A 21,459-nucleotide genomic window follows, 5' to 3' on the forward strand; every position below is an offset into this window, starting at 1 on the left:
CGCACGTGTCTATGTCCTGGCAGACCCTAAGGAGTAGCTTGAAGAGTACTTGCCATTTCCCTTATCCTGGGAAGAGCAAGAACATCTTGAGAATCATTATAACAAGCTCCTATATGAACGCATGCGACTCATCTCTGATGAGGAAGCTGACAAACTACGCTTAACTAACACGTTCAATGAGGTGCTCTGCCAACCGAATCTCATTGACATCGAGCAACTAAAGCGATTGTCAGCAGGCCGGAGTCGATTTGAGCAGTGTTGGTGCGAAAGCCGAGTTGCAATGGCCGAACTAGGGGCTCAGATCATGACAGTCTCTGAGGAGCGATTGGCCAAATGGCGATCCCAAAGAGACCCAACCTATGTGGCACCAACTTCTCTCCGAGTTCTGACTACCATTCGGGGCAAGGACTTAGCTGAACCAAGCCAAGAAAACCCTCTGCTTGATAAGGTTCTCACTGAGGAGGAGTTACATGTTGCCAGTAGACTCGGACAAGGATCAATGCTGCTCGATGTGGCAAAATATCTATTGGTACTGAGTAAACTACCACGAGTGCTAGATGCATGTGCCACACTCCAGTGAAATCCCGAGTTCTACAATTGGTTTTTATCCTCGTAAAGCGACATGGACTCATGGATATGTATATAAATAAACAATGACTTTTGTAACCCTGTATAAACATCATCAACACACACAAGCAATAAAAACCCAAGCGCAGAAAAAAGAATTGGGGCCAACAGGCTATGCTAGGCCGGTCCCCTTTCACCAAATCATGTCCGCCTCCAGGCAAAGGGCATGCACCCACATTGCCACCATGGAAAACCATGACCAACATCCCTCACGATGTAAGCAGGGCGTAGTCCCTCTCTACACACTTTTCCCTTCCCGACCTATCCTTTCGAGGATGAGCCCTCCAAATGTAGGACCACCAACCGATGTAACTCGGCGTGAGTCAAGAACTTCTCATAGTTAGAGGCGAGAGGGACACCGTTACAACGAGTACAACACATTCCGCACCTTCTCTTCTAGTCATGTGCGTTTGACAACCCACACTGAAGTCCCTCCTATGTGAACAATCTTATTCCATATCAAAGCCTAACCCTTGGATTGCATCTTGCAGGCCTCCACAAGGAACGCATGGAGAACCACGGACATCTGGCGTGCAGAGACACTCTTCGCAGACGACAGGAGCACGCGGCATGTGCCCCTCCCCTGGTACGCTATGTACCCACTCTCAAGAAATATGCAAAGAAGCGAGGGTCTAAGCAACACTGACCCGGATGAAGGCCGAAGAATCCCTGGGCCAAGAGAGTCGAGACTCAAAGAAACGCACAGCAGGTGGCAATGCCAGTTACACATACCCCCAACGTACGCTCGGGCACCCGGAGCCCACGAAGAGAAAAGGCGGCCCGGGACAGGGAAGAATTTAATGAACTGTTAAAAGACATTTTGGAAATGGTCGCGGCCCTGGACTACACCATTCATGTCCCAGACGACATGTTTCCTGCCCAACCTCACGAGAGCCCCGCACCAGCACCGGCCCAATCGCCTAGCCAACCGGACTCACCCCGCCTAGTACCTATCGACTAAGCCCCTATGATGTACAAGTAGCTTGACAAGTCATCATGCCATAACTTTTTGTTCTTAATGAGTAAAGGGGCAAGATCCCCACTTGTACACACTTCCTTTACCTGCCGTTAATGTATGTGATCTTAACAAGTAATGGGATAGGTATCATAGCATTCTGAAAAATTATTTCTTAAAATTGTTTCAATGTACTTAACGCAAGTGAGCATATACTCTCACAAAGTGACAAGTGGATGCAGAATGACATAGGTCAAGGTCTAAAAGTGTTTAATATCCAAGTCACCACAAGACCACCAACCCCACAAAGAACCATTATGGAGGAAGTGACAAGAATACCAAGAAACAAAAGCCATGACGGAAACGCCACTGGATGAGAACCCAAGGACACCTCTGCAGAAAGCACATATTGCAACTGAGCATGGCCAAAGCATAATCATCGATTACCTTCTCCTTCTTGGCCCCGACTCTATGTTCGAGCAAGAGCCACGCTCTCAACAAGGACGAACGTCTCTTCATAATCCATGATTCAATTCACAAGATGCTCTGCCCTTGTCCATGCACGGGTCACTCCAAGTGCTACATCAATTGTTCGATGTCTCACACGTTACAAGAGGTTTGCAAAATCTCAAGTGTATCTCTTCATCTCAACAACAGTTCCTCTAGCATCAAGGCTGGTGACACAATCATCTTTGTAATATCCATTCTTCATAACCTTTGGATTCCAACATTTCTCAATCCAAATGAAAGGCTAACATCCTCAATGTATGGCATTGATTGTATTCATTTTTTCCACCCAAAAAAAAAAGAAAGAAAGAAAAGAAAAGAAAAGAAAAGGAAAAAAAAAGAAAAAAAAAGCACACACGATCACAGCACCGCACCTAGGGGTCCTCAAATTAGGTACGTCCAGTGACCTTGGTCGGCTGGCTCCGTTCCTAATCCCCTAGCCCTTTGTACATCCCCCACAATTGTTCAAGGCACATTAAGGGCAGGACATACCTGAGAGCTCGCTTCGCCTATGGTTAGACCTGTCACCCTGAACCACTTGCACAATTCTTTTGCACTCCATCTCAATGCCATTACAATCAACAGTGGTAAGCAAGGCATGAAAGACAATGGAAAAGCACACCATACTTTTCAAGCACCACGAGTAGCCACTAGCTACCAAAAGATAAGACATCAAGGAGCTCAATTATGCTACATTGCCTTGACACGACCATAATGATGTCTCAAGCAATCTTCAAGTGTACTCTCCGTCTTCATCGACAAATTTTTCCATCAACTTAGCCCCTTGCTTCACTGACCCATTGCTATACAAGGAACTAGGCCGACAGTCTTCTAACTAAGTAATATCTAAGTACGCACGAGCACTCACATAATATCTCCACCGAAGTATATATACAGTTTGGGTCCTCAAGTGCAGGACAATACTCTCAGCTTACTTAGAGTTCGACCTGTCTCCCAAACTAATCAAAATATGTCTTGTGCACGATAAAAAGACTAGCACTACCCCTTAGGGAGAGACCACATGAGAGGTTTTTCATTGCAGGTATTGAAGACTCCAACGAAGGTGTCGTTCGCTCTTCATCCACACTCAACTCTGAATTCCTATCCTTATCACCCTGTAAGCCTGCCAAGAATCAGCATGTACAGAATCCCCAACAAACCGCCACTTGTACTCCATCAGTGCAACCCCCCAAAGAACAGCCCTACCACCAAGTCCCATTGCCTTACCACCTACCACTCAATCCACCAATGTGTCCTCAATGACCTTCCTCCCCACCACTATCAACACTCCGCCATGGCAACCACAAACATCCTTGCCACCCACGTCTTCGGTACATGCTAAACGCTTGCTACCTACTACGATGATGAGTGCCATGGGACTAGCACTCATCTAGGAGGGGGGTAATGTTAACCCTCAAACGAACGAAGGTGGAAAATCCGGAAAATCTAAAGCACAAGACAAAGACAAAGGCCAAGGCAAAGAGAAACAGAAGACAAAGACGCACAAGGAGAAGAGTCCTAAATAAGGGAGAAAGGTGCACAAGGAAAAGCGCAAGTCAAAACTTTTGTAAAAGAGCGCAAGCGCATCATGGTTTAATTCAAGGAGCGTCGGGCTCTCACCCGTGCAATTTGTAAATGTAGACGGGCGGTAGAAAGGAAGCTAGGAAGATAGAAGGACAATGGGAAAAAGGGGACTAGGCTACGGCCGACCATGCAAAAAAGGGAAAAAGGGGATGACTGCCCAAAAGGGATTTAGGGTTTTGTATATAAAGTTGAAAAGTGAATGAGAAGCTCATTCTTGTGTGTGGCAAAAAGTGGCTCTCCTCCTCTTCTTCTTCTTCTTCTTGTTCTTGCTTGCTTGAGCTTGTGCTTGAGAGAGAGTGTGTGAGAGTGTGAGGGAGTGAGTGTGTGAGGGTGAGGGACCAAGGAGGAGAAGCTCTCCATCTTCTCCTCTCTTCTTCTCTTCCCTTCTCTTCTCTTGTCTTGCTCGCGGCAATGGAGCTTGGAGCGTGGAGCTTGAGGATGGAGCTTGCTTGAAGCTTGCACTTGGATCGTGGAGCTACCGGAGTGCGTGGGAGAGGAGGTAACTCGATTGGCATGGAGGTAAGCTCACTATACCCATAGATATGGATGGCGCGTCGGCTATGTGAGAGGTAGCCATTAGTGCTCGGCTTGGAACGCTTGAACAATAAGCGGTCCGTGGATCTTGGCGGTTGAGCGAAAGCTCCCACATATGCATCTTTTCCTCATGGAAACTACATCATGGCTATGGATGACTTTCCGAGCTTGTAGATCCCATAGGCGATAGCCCATCTCACCTGCATTCCCATAACCAATAAAGATGCATTTCATTGACTTAGGATCTAGGTTTGTGTACTTCTTTTTGGGTACATGGCATGGTAGAAAGCCTTACAACCAAAGACATGCAAATGAGAATACGAGGAAGGTTTTCCGAACCACACCTCATCTGCAACCTAAAAGTTAATAGTTTTGCAAGGAGATCAATTGATCAAGTGTACGGTAGTAGTAGTCACTGCCTCAGCCCAAAGCTGTTGTGGTAAGCCTACCTAGCTAAACATACTACATACCCTTTCTTGTATTATCTTGTTCATGTGCTTAGCCATGCCATTCTAGGGTGGGGTGTACAGGGTGGTCAACTGACACTTAATACCCCTCTCATTGCAAAATTACTCAAAGGTTTTAGATACATACTCACCCCCATTATTTGACCGTAGGCATTTCAGCCTATACCCAGAGTGGTTCTCAACCAATGCAAGCCAACATTGAAAGGTAGCCAAAACATCAAATTTTAGATTTATGGAATATGCCTAGACCTTATGTGAGTAATCATCAATGAATGTGACAAGTACTTTGCACCTCCTGACGACTAACACGGCATAGGTCCACAGACATCAAAATAAACAAGAGCCAAGGGATCACCCATGCGCAAAAGAGTGCAAGACTTCTCATGTGTACTATGTGTCTACCTACCATACAAACAATGATCGCATGACTCAAGACACTTATAGTCACAAGAGGAAAAAGATACTGCAAATGAGTAAACATTTTCATTCCCTTTAAGAACATGTGCCCAAGGTGACGATGCCAAAGAGATACATGTGGAACTGTAGCCACAGACTTGGCAAACAAGGGATATGAAGTGCCAAACTTGGCACCACATGCCAAAACAAGGTTTCCATGGGTGATCTTCCAAAAAAATCCCCAAAGGAAATAAAGTGACCCTCATCATCATGTGTGCCAATAGAGATAAGACTCTTCGTGATGAGAGTTAGTACATGTTGAACATTATGAAAAGTAAATATACTACTCTAAACCAAACTACAGTTGGATATCACCAATACCAACTATCTGCATTGCTAAGTCGTTCCCCAACAGATAGATCCAGTCATACTGTGATAGGAGTGGAACCACTCTCTATGAGGAATCACATGAAAGGAAGCCTCTAAATCCATCAACCAACATTGAGTAAAACCAGGCGATGAATTAGCAAAGCTATGAGCTGTGACTCATCCAAAGAAGAAGCTGCAAGTATGTAATCATCATCAGAGTCAGGTTGCTGCACTACATCGATCTCTTTGATCTTAACACTAGACTTAGCAAGGACAATGCTGTGACCATCAGACTTGTCTTGCACTTTTCCTTTATCCTTTTCCTTCTGCTTTTGTCAGTGTGCATTTTATGGCATTGTGGCCTAATATGTCCTGTTTCCCACAAAAATGGCATGTCAAAATCTGACTTATGTCCACGAGACTGTTCACAGGACTTAGAATGAGACTTCTGCAAGTCTCTACCATGGCAGTCATTCCCACTCTTGCCATCATGGTGACCCCGAACAATCAAAGCATGAGAAGTGTGAGAAGCGTCCACATTCTTCTTATTGATCTCCTCTGTCCAGGAGTGCACCCTCTACATTAGACAATTTCAGCCCATTCTCGGGCATATTTGCACACATAGCAGTACAAAATGTATCCCAAGACTTAGGCACTATGACCAACAAGAAGAAAGGTGGAAGATTGTCCTTAAAGTCAATACTCTACGAGGATAGCTAGCTAATGATAGTATGAAACTCACTCAAATGCTAAGAAACACTGGTACCTTCCTTCATACGAAGGTCCATAAGTTGCTTTAGCCAATATATCTGAGAAGCAAGGCTCTGCTTATCATAGAAATTACAGATTTTCTATGACAACATTATAATAAACTTGCTTGTTGAGGGATAAGATGATCATGGACTTGCAAAGTTTATCTAAGTTATCCCATACATCTTGATCTTGACCTTTACGCTTAATGCTCTTGCATCTAATCAGTCTAATTTGAGATTTTGCACCAAGACCTATCAAATTTGGGGCTTCCGATAGCCATAATTGTTGCCATAATCCAACTTTTCAATGTTGAAGATGGCACTGTCATTTGAATATCTAGCCATAGTGCAAGAAAAAGAGGCATCATAAGACCAAACAGGCTATTGTAATACCTACAAACAGCCGTAAAGCCACTACCAAAATAAGCTGAAAACGAGAGGTATGGACCAAATAATGAGCTCTCCAATAACTATGACCAAAATAGCATCAAATGGAGGGGATTGCTCTCATAAATAATGCAACAGTCTGCAGCACACAAGCAAAAGTTGAAGTAGATCAAGCTCAACTCTGCAAATAAAATCCAAAGCTCAATGTAACATCCAAGTGTGAAGTAAGTGGCTCCCACTAGATCAAAATTCAGATGCTAGGCAAGCAAACAAAGCTCAAATCCTCATGTAAGTGGCATCCAAGCATCCAAGATACATCAAGTACATAGCCCGGAGCATAAGACTCAATAAAAGCTTCAAGCTCGTAGGTCATAGACCTCTGAAGCATCCAACGAAGTAACTGACAACCAATGTCAAATGTCATAAGCTCAAATGTATTCAATAGCATAACCAAGAATAGAGCTTCAATGTCATACACTAATACATCCAATAGAATGCCCGCATAGCATGAAAGAGCATTAGGCATAGACTGTCCCTGTGCTTGATGTCCACTGTATATACAATAGTAAAATGACAATCAAAACTAAGCAAAAGGGAGCTCAATCAAAGCCCAAAAGCATTCCGGGAGCATGGCCAAGCATGTGGCAGCAACCACAGACATCAATGTATCATCCCAAGTAGCCAAGAGGCATATGCTTTCACTAATATAATAACCTTCAGCCGCCCTGCTTATTACAACAGCAAAAATGATAGTAAAACTGAGGAAAATATGGGTTGAAATCATTCCAAAATCATTTCAATATATTGGCAAAACATTCCCCAAGTTTCCAACATTTTGGGAGCATCACATAAGCCAAGAGAATGACATTTCCCAGATAAATAACATTCAACATTGTTATGACAATAGTGATATCTATGAGAAAACTGAGCTAAAAGAGTGCTCAAATCAATTCAATAGCATCTCAAACCAATGATTTATGATCCCCTAAGTATCTGATAACAAAAGATATGTATATGGGCATCTCGGGAAGCATATATGAGCTCCAAACATTGAAGATATGGATGTCCTTGTTTTATGACAGCATGCTGCCCTGTTTGCATAGTTAATAGCTAAAACTCAATGACTCAAAACCAATGCTCAATGTTAATGGTCAATGTCAAGAGGAGTAAACAATGCCAAAGTCTTTGTCCAATCATCCCAGGGAGGTGGTTGAGCAAGCACAAGTGCTTGAAAATGGCCCTAGCTGAAAAAACGTGTTTGTATTTCCAACCCTGAATATTGAACTGAATACTCCTTGAAATAAGCTCAATGTAGGCTCAAGAATGCCCTAAGATAGTCCCAATAGTCCTGAGAAGTCCTAGAGCAATGAGAGCTCAATATGAACCTCAAGAGGTGGAGCTATGGTTGCTAATGGTGAAACCGTGCTGTGGATAACTCAAATGAGAGCTCAAGTAATGCCTCAAGTAATGCCGGATTGAGCTCGAGCTCACGGAGAAGAAGACTCTGTTGAAGGGAGAAGCCCAAGTGGAAGCAAGAGAGCTATAAGCTATGGTGGCAGATGCAACAAGAGAGCAAGAGAGAGAGACTCAAGATGTGGGAACTCCAATGGTCACAATGTGTGACCGGCTTTCCCTTTATTCAAATGTCACTGAAAGAATAAAGAATTAAGTGACAATGATGGGCCCCACCAACTATAGTGTGCAGATAATGCATGGGCAGCTAGGCACAAGCACCTTTACCCCCAACAGGGCCATTAGGAACTAATAAAGGCATAAGTAAACCATACATTTTTCCATGGTGACACTTAATTCATTGTGACAAAATACATTTATATACAAATTTTACTATGTCATGCTTCATGGTAGGTCAATAAAAATATTCTTTGCACACAACTATCGTGGATTGGATACATCTATGTCCCATATATGTTGACTGACACATTTCAATCATAGCGACAATTCTAAAAGGTACCGTAGTACATAGCTTTCTTTGATAATATGGAAATCTATTCACTAAGAATGATTATCAAAGATAGTGGTGTTAGTATTTTGAAATCTTTGCCAAATAAAGGAGAAATCAAGATCTGAAACATAGGTAGGAATCATGACATCAAAAGTTTGAATTTCAATAGTAGAGAAATGATTTGAATACACACTTTTGATTCTATCAAATCCAAGCAAGTAATGTGATGCAATAGTGTCCTACAAGTTAATGCATCTATAACAACATTAACATGACCTACTTTTGGTATTGGATCATAGAATGAAATATTTGGATAAACGAAGCCCATTTAATATGTCAATTAGAAATTAATGATTGGTTCAACAAATGTTGTATGGCCTATTGGTCAACTTTAATAAGAATTTAGAACCCATAAGATAGTGTTTCCAAATATCCAAAGCATGAATTATAGATAATAATTTTTTTTCATAGGTACTATAGTTTTATTCAGAGGATTTTAATTTGCAACTTTCATAAGCAATAGGATAATCATTATGCATTAAGATAGCACCTATACTTGAACTACTAGCATCAATGGGGCAACAAGAAAGAATGGGTGGAAGCAATTGGAAGAAATCAGGGGCAATTGAAGAATAGGTGCATGGGTCAAAAGATATTTCAAAGTACCAAAAGATTTTTGTTGATTAGGACATCAATGAAAAATAAAAAACTTGCACAACAACATGATCAAAAGCATAGCAATCAAAAAAAAAAGATCTAGTAAATTTTCAATTAAACTCGACTAATCCTAGGAAAGATTGGACTTTACGCACACTCTTAGGATTAGGCTATTCTTTTATCATCTAAATTTTTTTAGGATCAATAGTGATACCTTTAATAGAAACTATGTGTCCCAAATATTCAATTTGATGTTGAAATAATAAACTTTTATCGGGATTAGCATAAAAGTGATATTTATCTAGTAAACCAAACACAATATGAAGATTTTTCTTATGTTTCTCTTTTGATTTACTAAGCACAAGCATATCATCAAAGAAAATAATTACAAAAACTTGGTAATCTAGAAAAATTACTTCCATCATTCAAGAAAACATAGCTAGTGCATTAGTAAGACCAAAAGATGTAACAATAAATTTATAATGATCAAACTGCATCATAAATGGAGTCTTAAATAGATCTATTGAATCCATGTAAATTTTATTATATCTTTATTTAATATCTATCTTGTTAAAAATATTAGTCCTTCAAGTTTATCAAGCAATCATCAACTCTAGGAATCAGATATTGATTTTTAACAATAATTTTGTTTAAGGTTTATAGTCAATACACATCATGTACATTTTATTTTTATTTTCAATCTACAAAACAAGTGCACCAAAAGGTGAAGAAATACAAAGAATTAAACCTTAATCCAATAATTTAGTCACTTTTTTAAAAAAATCTTTTCGATACAAAGGATTATGCCTATATGGAGCTCTATGCAAGAAGTAACACTAAGAAACAATTCAATTTTGTGATCTAATTCTCCTCATAATGTTGGCAACTTAGGTGCGTAATCATCTGCAAAAGAATTTTATATAAGTCTAAAAACTTTTTTTTGTGAAAATGACAATCCAAAAGACTTAGGCTTTTCAACTTCAATCCCACAAAAATCATATATGCATTGTGTTGCTTCCTAAGTACTTGCTTAGATTGTGTATGACTAATCAGTGGAAACAATTCAATTTTAGGGTCACTAGTTAGAGAAATTATTTGTCCTTGGAATTCAAATGGTATTACATGAGTATGATAATCAATGTTAGGATTAAATCGATATCTAAAAGACATACCAAAGATAATGTCTAATGATTAAAGATGTGAAACCAAGAAGTCGCATTTTTCTTTATATTTATCCATAGAAATTTCTAATCCCTTGATTTTTTGTGTTCCATTGTATCTCATGCCTTGAAATGCAAATTTAACCTTGTACAATTAATAGCTAATTTTTAGTTGCAACCTCCTAACCATTTTTTAAAAAATAAAATCATGAGAACTACCATAGTCATACAAAATAGTCACATCTATATCATGCACAAAGCCTTTCATCTTTAATAAAACATGTAGAGAAATAGGGATATCTAATTTTTCTTTAGTCATTGCTTCTTGTTGTAAGGAATTGGTAGTCCAATCAAGTGCATATTCAAGTTTCCTTTCAATGTTGTGTAATTAAGTTGTGCTTTGATTATTGCTAGATGGTAATGGAAATTGCCAATCAACTCTCATATTGTCCAAATTTTCCACAATGATGACAACTAAATTTGGTCTTTTTATTTTGAGTATTAAGATTTAGAACAATAAGGTATAGAAGATCTCTTAGGGTTGCAGTTGTTGTTAAATGAATGAGGTGTATTGGATTGCTAACCGTGGAGCATTTGTAATAGATCAGAATTCTTTCTCAACAACATGGGCATAAGAAATAGCTTCATGGAGAGAGGTAGGTTTGAGAGAGGTTAGCTTAACTTGGATGCCAGATTGTAATCCATCTTTGTATTTGCATTACAATGCGCTCTTAGAAACTTTCTCAAGTATGCTCATGGTTCATAATTAGAAGACTTATTAGATGAAAAAGAATTAGGGCAACAAGGCACAAAAGGTCTCTTATGGTTGTGGTTGTTGAATGAATGAGGTGTATTACATTGTGGACCGCGAAGGATATAGTCAATAGATTGGAATTATTTCTCAACAACATGGGCATAAGAGATAGCTTCATGATTGAAGAGACATAGATTTGAGAGAGTTTAGCTTAGTATGGATGCTAGATTGTAAACCATCTTCATATTTGCATTGCAACATGCTCATAGGAACTTCCTCAAGCATGCATAACAACAAAAGCCTTTGCCAAAATCTTTCGATTTAGTTAGAAATATTATCACATTTTTTCCAAGATAAGTTTGACCAATTATGTCTCGCTTAAAGATAGAACAAAGGCAAAAGAAAATATTCTTTAACTTTTTTTTGAAAGTTGGCCCATATCATTGATTGGTCAATGCTATAGCATAATATATTCCATCAAAGCAAAGCTTTATTGATCAAATAATTGGTTGTGCACTTGATTTTAGCCTTCTCGAGAAAAGCTTCTTTGTCAAAGTAATCATCAAACTAGCTCAACCCAAGCAAAAATACTTTTTCCATCCTCTTTACCATTAAACTTAGAAAACTGAAAAGACTTACTGCTTATTTTTTGGCCCTTAATTTGTTGGGTGTCAAATACACCGTTCAAAATCTAAGCAATACAATCATGTTCGACTTGAGTCGTAGAATTTTGTTGACATCCGCACATGAAACTCCTATGTGACAGTGTTCAAACTATGTTGAAGAGGACGGATTTTTTGTTGCAAGGAATTTTCTAAAAGAGATGATTCCATATTCTCCATATTAACCTCATCAATGTTGGAAGGACCAGACACAATAAAAGCAACTCAATGTACAAGAAATAACCTTAAATAAAACCCGTTGCATGTGAATAAATCCTAAAAATAACCCACAAAATAAAATTCCCTGGGTGTGAGCAAGAATTTATTCTAGATAATGAAGATATTACTCTATATGTAAACATTATTTAATTTTGAGTCACGCATGTGCAAGAAAAAAGGTATATAGTGGGTAGAGATTGATGTCAAAGACACAAGAACTGTATTTTAAAAGCCAACTCAAAAGAAGAGTATCACTGTGAATGGGTCTATATGATGGCCTCTCCTCCCCCCTTGAAAAAGTAGACCACCCATGAATGAAAAAAAATAAAGACTTTTAAGCTTTCAAGCATTGAAGTTTTAAAACTTTAAGCTTTGAAAAAGCTAATAGTGGGGACTTTAGAGAATGACAAGAATGGCAATAGCTATCTTAGAAGGGCATGGAGGAGGAGTTACGATAGTGAGCAAGTGATATTAGGCCAAGCTGGGCAGTGCTGGCTGATCAATAGTCATCATCTATATTTCTCTCTTTTTATGGAGAAAAACCACTTGTATGGGAGAAAACCACTTACAAGGATGATTTTGATGCAAATCTCATGATCTTTAGATAAAAAAGAAAGTGGCTTTTGAGTTAAACATTTGTGAAGTCTTTTTCAACCTTTAAACCATGGAAATTAAATCATCCTTGAAAATCCCAAATTTTATGCAAAAACCTATGTATAAAGCATTCGTCCATTAGTTATTCAATGATACTTGATGTGGTTGATGATGAAATCTTCAAGACAAATATATTATTTCCTTCTTAATATTGACATACAAACCAATTAGCACACTGTAATACCAATATTGCTTACCTTTACCATACAATAGCCAATAATTGCACAAAAAATAAAAAGAGAACAAATTATATGAGAAAAAAAATTCAAAACTTACACGACATAATGGGTATCTCCTTCCATGCATGGGTGATCACCTCCCCCATGCATGTATTTATAATATACAATTATTAAGCTTTTGTGCTTAAAATACATTGAAAGTATCCTTTTTGAGCTCTTATTATTCTTCACCTCGCATGCCTTTCTTTCTTGCAAATATATCAAAATACACTATTCCAATAGGTTTACAAAAATAATATTTTTTCTCTAATAAATGCATCAAAATAAATCTATTACGCATGTTCGCATGCAAAGTTAGTGCACTAATATGCTTATACAAAAGAAAACCTCTGAAAATATTTTTCACTATGAAATGCATAAATTTCATGCATTAAAACACACCCCAAAACAATAATCATGCTTAACTCCATCTAATTATCTACTCACCGTAACGCAACACACATCAGTATCCTTCCATCTACCACACCTAATGTAACCAATATTGCACACATGCTCATACAATAAGTTACGAATTATACAACAAATAGACAAAATCCAATCCACAATAATAAAAATCAATAAATATAATCCCATAACAAATATGGCAAATAAATTGTACCACGATGTGTCAATTCATCCTTGAACAAGAGACTAGTTTATCTAACTCATGCATCCATGGAGATGGGTGTAAAATCAAATGAAATGGAGCATCATTCACATCTCAAAATGTGTTCAATACAAGTGGATGTGATTATGATTTTGAAGGATAGTCATAAGCCAAAGCATATCATTATGACAATGAGAAAGCTTATATCACATTCAAAGTTCCCTACATGCTTATGCAAAGGATTTTAGAACCAAGAAAGCAAGCACCAAGTCTATGTTTCCTACCAGCGAGTGTACTACATATTTTTATATGTTTTAGACTTGGACCATTTGGCCCATGGGTTCATTTATTTACTTTCTTTCACAAAGATGAAATGAAATTGTCTGAAGCCATATGATATACAATGCCTTTCTACTTGACAACACAACTTGTGCCTTCAAAATTTTTCAATGCAATCAATTCAAAATTTTTAATACCTTAATGTTGTGTCATGAGATGTTTTCCATGCTTTTTGATACTTAAAGGATTCCTTGTTCATCGTCACTAGTCATCTTGCAATCCATGCTTTTTAAGACTTCAAAAGGTTTGAAGATAAGATCTAAATGCTTAAATACGAATGCTTGTGGCATGTTTGTAGCTCCATTCATATCTAAGCTCCATGGTGTTGAATAGTTCAAAAGGTTTGGTGCTCAGCTAAAGTGTTTCAAGGGAACCAAAATGCAAATCATGGATAAGGTCACACTAGGAAATGTAAAGCATGACCAAGTGGCATTAGTAAGATAAATGAAGGTAGCTAAAAAAGAGGGCAATTTGATAGATTATCAAGCTAGCAACAAAGCCAATTTAGAAATAGCTCAAAAAGCCCAAGCTATAGGCTACTTTGGGGGTCATACATTTATATAGTAACCCTTGTGAGTTCACTACTTCATTTTCACCTATGCCACCAACACCATGAGGCCAGTTGTTGCAAAAACAAAAAATCTTGCCATGTGCCTCCGCATGTTTAAAACAAGGGAGATTCAAATTTGTCAACTTCTTGTGAAATAATCACTAGGCGCTCCGCGCCTAGACTCAGTCCAGCGCTTCGCGCCGGGATGTGAAGCACAAATGTTTTAATTTGTTCACACATTCTTCCACTTAGAAATGAATCAAGTAGTCTTGCAAATTTTAAACTTCATTAAAAATGTAATAATTCAACACAATAACATCGATTATCTCAACCATAATAATTGAAAAACATAACTGAAGCAAAAGTGATTTTTAAATATCACTGAAAGAATTCCAACTATGACAACAGGTAAATGGAAAAGAAAGTATAAAATGTTTTCAAAAAGATAGTTGTATTGTAGAAAATCAACTATTGAAAAGAAAGCTTTCTCTTCTTAGATGAATTATCAACCGTGGATTTAGCACGGTGAACATGTGTGGGCGAAGCTGTGACACGCCCCGCCCCAGATTGTGCTGCAACATCTAAAAACGAAAAAAAAAACTTTGAAAATAACAATATTAAATTTATAAAGCAAAACATTAATTAATAAAAATGGTAAGTATTACCTGGGGACGTGATATGATTAGCTCTCACATTAGTAGAGCAGTCGGCGGAATTTGGATGAAACTGATGCAAAGTTACAAAACATGATAAATCTTTAAACTCCCATTTACTCCAGTCATTCGGTATGTGTCTAGTATGGGACCGAGATATGAAGTGCTCAACATCTGTTTGTCTAACATAATAGCATTGGATCCATCCAAAATATAGAATTTCTATATATAAAGGAGTGTTTCCATTAGTAAATCCATCATTGGGTAATCTTTCGATTACCCTAGCCAAAGTTCTCAGGATAATAGCATCCGTAGCAACAGTTCGCAATGCTTCTTGAAGTCTCATTTAATAAGGAGAGGCACGATAATATTCAAATACTGTTTGGGCCATCTATCAATAAAAATTAGAAAACATAAAAATATATGATTAAAAAATAATAAGTAAACTTTGATGATATTGCATCAAAAATTTAATGCAAATATAATATAGTAGAAAGATCAAATAACTTTTATGGTAGAAATAATTTAAACACAATGTTCTCATATAGTAAAACAAACATACGTCTAACTTCACATAAAATCATGAATATCTATCCATACATGAGAGATATGATTAAAACATTAAAGTATTAAACCAAAGAAAATAAGTCAAACTTGCTTTTCATCCACGAAGAACTCACTACTGAAAAAGAGCATAAGAAAGTACAACACTAGATTTTATAGATATGCGAACAAAGAAGAAAAAAAGGCTTTGATTGTATTAAAATAAAAACATTATGCAAATATAATATGAGAGAACAAACATTACACTTTTGAAAAAACAGAGGTTACAATACTTTCTGTAAAACTTCATTATATACAATATTGATTGTACCATTTATCATGTCCTCTTTCTCATTAATCAAGACTTTCAATCTATCCGGAGACTTTACTCTGGAGAAAGCAACATAGAGTTGACCATGAGTAAAGACTGGGGTTTTTAGATATATTCCCAAACATGATAACGTTTGGCCTTGAGATTTGTTGATTGTCATTGCAAATGCCAATCGGACTGGGAATTGCAAGCGTTTCATTGAGAAAGGAAGTTCCAGTGTAGTTGGGATGAAAGTTATCCTCGGGATAAAAACTCTGTCACCAATATTGGTCCCCGTAATTATCTCTGCATCAATGACCTTGTTATCGAAAGCCTTGCATACCAGCCTAGTACCATTGCATAAACCTTTAGAAGGATTCAAGTTCCTGAGCAATATTATTGGAGCATTTACTTTGAGCAGCAAGATATGAGGAGAAATACCTCCACCGAGGTCAAGGGAATTTAGATATTCCACAGAATAGAGGAATGAGTTCTCCTCGGTTCTATCCAGAGAATCAGCACTGTAGTATTGTTTAACCTCTCCCAGCATCAGCTGCAATGCATGATTGTTTATCATTTCCACATCATTGTTTCGAGGTGCAAGAATGGCACGTCCACTAAAGAATGTTTTGTAATCAATTACACAATTCATTTCACAATAGACAAAATTGATCAAGTCTTGCATAGATCCTCCCTTTAACAACAATGCAGGTGGAATTTGCAATATATTATTAGTATGTGTCAAATCTTTTCCATCTCCAATGTCTTGCAACCATGCAACAAAATGACCCTCGTCTAATGCGACCCGCATATTCTGTGTAAGTTTCAAAACATTGAAATATTGCCACAAATTGGAACAACATATAGCAGCACCGACAATATCCTCACGGGTACCCTTTGGTACAACAGGCAATATTTGCCTAAAATCTCCACCTAGTAGAATAACTTTACCACCAAATGGCATATCACACTGCATTATATCCTTTAAAGTTCTGTCCAGTGCCTCAAAGGTATTACGATGCAACATAGGAGCTTCATCCCACAAAATAAGACTTGCCTCTTTTAACAGTGCTGCAAGATGACTTTGAACGGGTATATTGCATGTAGAATTATTATCTGCCTGTAATGGAATTTTGAACTTTGAATGGGCAGTACGACCATGTGGCAAAAGCAATGCAGCAACACCAGAGGATGTTGTAGCTATTGCAATGCGACCTTGACTACGAAGCTTTGCAAGCAAACATTTGCATAGGAATGTTTTTCCGGAACCGCCTGGGCCATCTAAGAAAAATGGTTTACCCAAACCACTATCAATAGCATTCATTATTGCCATAAAACAATTTCTTTGTCCATCATTCAACAAAGCTTGCATTGTTAAGAATGTATTCTCTTGTTCTACTTTATCATATAGTTGTTCATCAAGGATCAAAGGATTTGTATACTCTTGCATTGTCACCTCAGGCAATCCATGATACTCTGTCAAATTGCGACCATGTTGATCTAAAAATTTTTGAATATGCATCAATGCATGATTATTGGCCTCATCTTGCATATCGACATTTTGCCTATTTTGCAAGGAGAGTCGATGTTTTATATCCTCTGTCAGCGGACCTAAGAACTCTTCCCATAGAGCCCCAGGTTGGGCAGGCGAACAAAATACCAAGATGGATGCAAACAAAATTCTTAATTGAGCACCGGTTTGCATCAATGCAGCTTCACGCAAACACATTTGCCATTCATCATCTGTTTCCAACATTCCTTTTGCAATGCAAGCCTCCTTAAAAGTTGAATATACCACATTATCAACCGTATGCAATGCCTCAAAGGATGTGCACCCCTTGCATACAGTGAGTAGTAACCGCAAATAGTATTTTTCTCCACACGTAGGTGAAACAAAGTATATTCGACCACATGTGTTTCCTTGCTTTCTCTTTGTCCACATTTTTTTGCGTGCATTCCAAACCCAAAACATCGGAAAGTCTTGATAGAGAACTGTGTTAGCATCAGGGTGCAAACAATTGCATGTAAACCATTCTGTGAGAGTTGTTTTTTGAGCATTTTCATTTTGCACCACATCACGTATGTTATCAGAGTCACGAAAGGAAATAGTATTCTCTACAGGTAAATGTATTTGCAATCGTTGAATATCGGGTTTCTCATCATGAAGTTTGAATTCAAATATTCGCCAACATGCTTTAGAAGCTGAAATATATCGTGCATCTAAGTACCTCTCAATCTTATCAATATTTTGTGCATCAATATTTTCTGCGGCAATATCATTGGATCCGGAACCACGCGTACTTGTAAACCGAATGGTTGCTCGATCATGGCCCTTATATACATATTTATACAAATATTTGACAGCTGCAATTGTCGAGCAAACCTCAACATTTATGTGAGCACTATACTTGGAACTCAAATAAGGATTATAAGGCACTATCCATCGGTTATCTAAGAGGTTACCATTAGCATTATGAGTTTTTCCATCCTCTCGACGTCTGTATAAAGGATAACCACATTTATCAACTGTAGTTGTATGTATAAACTTTTTTGGATAATCCTTTATACACTTTCCGTCCACCATGCAAGCACTTTTTGGATTGAACTCACCACACGGACCATGTATATTACATTTAGTAATAATTCGATACAAATCCGAAAACCTTTCCTTATCAGGAAGCTCAGCGCACACCAGTCTATCATAATGATGTGCTTCTAGTGGCTTAAAGCGGGGTTCTAATATCAAGAGCGTATGTGAATGAGGCAAGCCTCTCTTTTGGAATTCTATGACGAACACATATCCAGCAACTTTACCAAACAACTCTTTTTTCACTATTGACTGCATCATGTCCTTATGTTTCAAATGAAAAACTCTAGCAGTTAAATCTGGTCGATCATGTGCAGTTTGACCAGGCAACAAAGCATCTGTAATTTTAGACCACTTAGGATTGCATGTCATGGTGATAAATAAATCAGGTTTACCTTTGCTACGTACAATTGTCATAGCATCTTGATATAATTGGTACATGAATCTTGGTCCACCTGTAAAGCTAGATGGCAATACTATTCTCCTGCCCACACCAATCCCAGCGATATTAGTATCAACTGCATCTGAACCATTGACCATATCAGCCAATCCCCTATACATTTCAACTCGCAATGTTGCTTGATTATGACGACACCAAGCCAATCTACATTGTTCAATGCTACAATAAGCATCGACAATGTATTGTTGTAGCAAGCGACCACCCCTTAAAAGACATCCATTAGTATCATCTCGAATCTGAAGTCGAAAAGCGTAATATTGCATTTGAGTGACACAATCTTTATTTGCAAGATTATTGGCATTAATATGAGCATCAATAAATGCATATGGAACTTTAGTATGCCATCCATCCTCTCCATTTGGAAAAAGAAGAACATATAATAGTGGCATATATGCCTTGTGTAAGTTAGAAATATAAATCAAATGGCCTTGTCGTGTGCGAACTTGAATGCTACGATGATCAAGTGTATCATCATCACCTTGTCCAGGCATGATCGCAGCAACCTCACTTGCAATGGGAACTGAATATCGTCTAGACGTGGATCGATTCTGAAAAATGGACATTCTTATTTCTACTGATGGATTGCGTTGCAAGCTTGCAGCAACTACTATAAAGGCCTGTGCGTATGCATTGTGATCATGCATCATTTGTTGAAGCTCTTGTAGTAAGTCTGGCAAAAGCCTAGGTAAAACCCCCATACGATTCAATAACTCATGATCGGTGTCATAAATATAAAGTTGTGCAAACTTTGGCATTTGTTGTCCATCCTCACTTGGCAATAGGGAACCCATCCGGTGATATATTGATCCATGAACTCGAAAAGTATAACCATTTCCATTTTGAGGCAAAAGCTCATCAATTTTTGCACCCATTGAAACAAAAGTCAATGCGCTATTATAAGCACGTTTTTTTTTTTGAACTCTCTGCTTTGTGGATGTGTGCCATCAAGCAAATTACACAGAGGTTGTGGTGGTTGTTGTAGAGGTGGCAAAATTACTTTCCCTTCTCTACAGCAATGCTTTCCAATCGAAGTTGTACGCATTGTTTTAGTTTCATCGTGCCACAACTTAGCCATGCAATGGTAACAAACCTTGCAAAGGGTACCAATTGCATGCAAATCTGGTTTTTGGAAGAGCAAAATTGTTACTGATGGATGAATATCCAAATTAGGTGGCATGTCATGGAGAATTGAACAAAATCCACCATTTTGAGGTAGAAACATAGGAGCTTGAATATTATATTGGTCATGTAGCATCTCAGTACTTGCATCAGCATTATGGATAGCTTCATTCTCTTCTTGAATAAGGCGAGGCAATTGAACATCTAAGGACAGTAATGGTGCACCAGGCATTTGAGCATTTATATCAATTGTATTTGTTGTAGTGCAACGCAATTGTTGTAATTGCGTTCTTGCTCTTGCCATGTGTCTACGTTCAGCTCTAGTAGCATCAAGCATTTGCCTACAATTTCTTAATCCACCATTTGGATTATTTGTGTTTCCATTTCTTTGTGGACTTGTGCTACGTACCCCCACTCCGAAGGGTAGCAATTCATGGTTATCCAACATCTCAACATCTGTATTCTGGATAGTTGCATTGTCTCCTTGACGAATAGGAGGTGGTTGAACTTTCAACGGCAATAATGGTGCAACTGGCATTTGGTCACTTGAAGCTTGGATGCTATTGTATCTATCTCTATCTATGGTAGCATGATGCAGTTGTTGCAATTCTGTTCTAACTATTGCCATGTGCATACGTTCAGCTCTCGTGACATTAAGCATTTGCCTACGCACACTCAAGCCACCATTAGGATTGTATTGTCGAGTTGCGGTAGACATCTGAACCTCAAAGGATACCAAATCATGAGCAACAGAGCAAGATGCAGCGCGAAATTGATTGGTTTGATATAGCTGATTTGGGTTGCCGACATCCATATAGTTTCCATTTGCATGATGTTGTTCATACATATATCTTGCATGGTCACGAACATGTAATTCAGTCCTAACTCTTGCAACGTGCCTACGTTTATGTCTAGTAATTTTGAGCATTTCTCTACGTGCACGCAATACACGATCTCTAGGCACAGAATGTGTTGGAAGTACCATTGCCGAGAAAAACCTGATATAAAAAGAAAAATGTACTTTGATATTAGTAATTGCATACTTTTATGTCCCTTGCGTACTAAAATTTCTTCATATCTTTTAGGGAAGACTTTAGCAAAGATTTTTCTTCAAGATAAATTTGTTCTAAATACTATTTCAATATAAAATTTGAAGATTATAACATCACATAAGCAACAATATAATCTTACATGTGCAAGAATATAAATTGAAAGAGCATATTATGTCATTATCATGGGGCATACAAAAGTCCAAATGACATGAAAATTTTCCAACCCAACAATAGAATGACATATCTATCGGAGGATCCGACAAAAAGTTATTGAAATCGCCTGATATGCTAAGAGCACTATGCATTGGATGATGAACTCATGCGACGATTCAATAGGTTCAACATTGCAGAGAACCTATTGAGGCAAACTTTTA

At 38.1% G+C, this 21,459-nt stretch overlaps 1 protein-coding gene across 1 annotated transcript; it reads right to left on the minus strand.

The window, feature by feature from the left end:
• Positions 1-5,561: 5,561 nt before the first annotated feature.
• Positions 5,562-21,018, minus strand: LOC148021722 (uncharacterized). Its single transcript, XM_087696750.1, has 6 exons — positions 20,005-21,018; positions 16,020-19,837; positions 15,851-15,947; positions 15,027-15,087; positions 14,872-14,942; positions 5,562-5,765 (listed from the first exon to the last, which is right to left on the minus strand). The coding sequence occupies exons 1-6, from the start codon at positions 21,016-21,018 to the stop codon at positions 5,562-5,564; spliced, it is 5,265 nt and encodes a 1,754-aa protein (XP_087552876.1).
• Positions 21,019-21,459: the final 441 nt, after the last annotated feature.

This window comes from Lygodium microphyllum, chromosome 17 (genome assembly GCF_053477565.2).
Source record: "Lygodium microphyllum isolate KBCC chromosome 17, Lygodium_microphyllum_v1.1.10, whole genome shotgun sequence".
Taxonomy (NCBI): domain Eukaryota; kingdom Viridiplantae; phylum Streptophyta; class Polypodiopsida; order Schizaeales; family Lygodiaceae; genus Lygodium; species Lygodium microphyllum.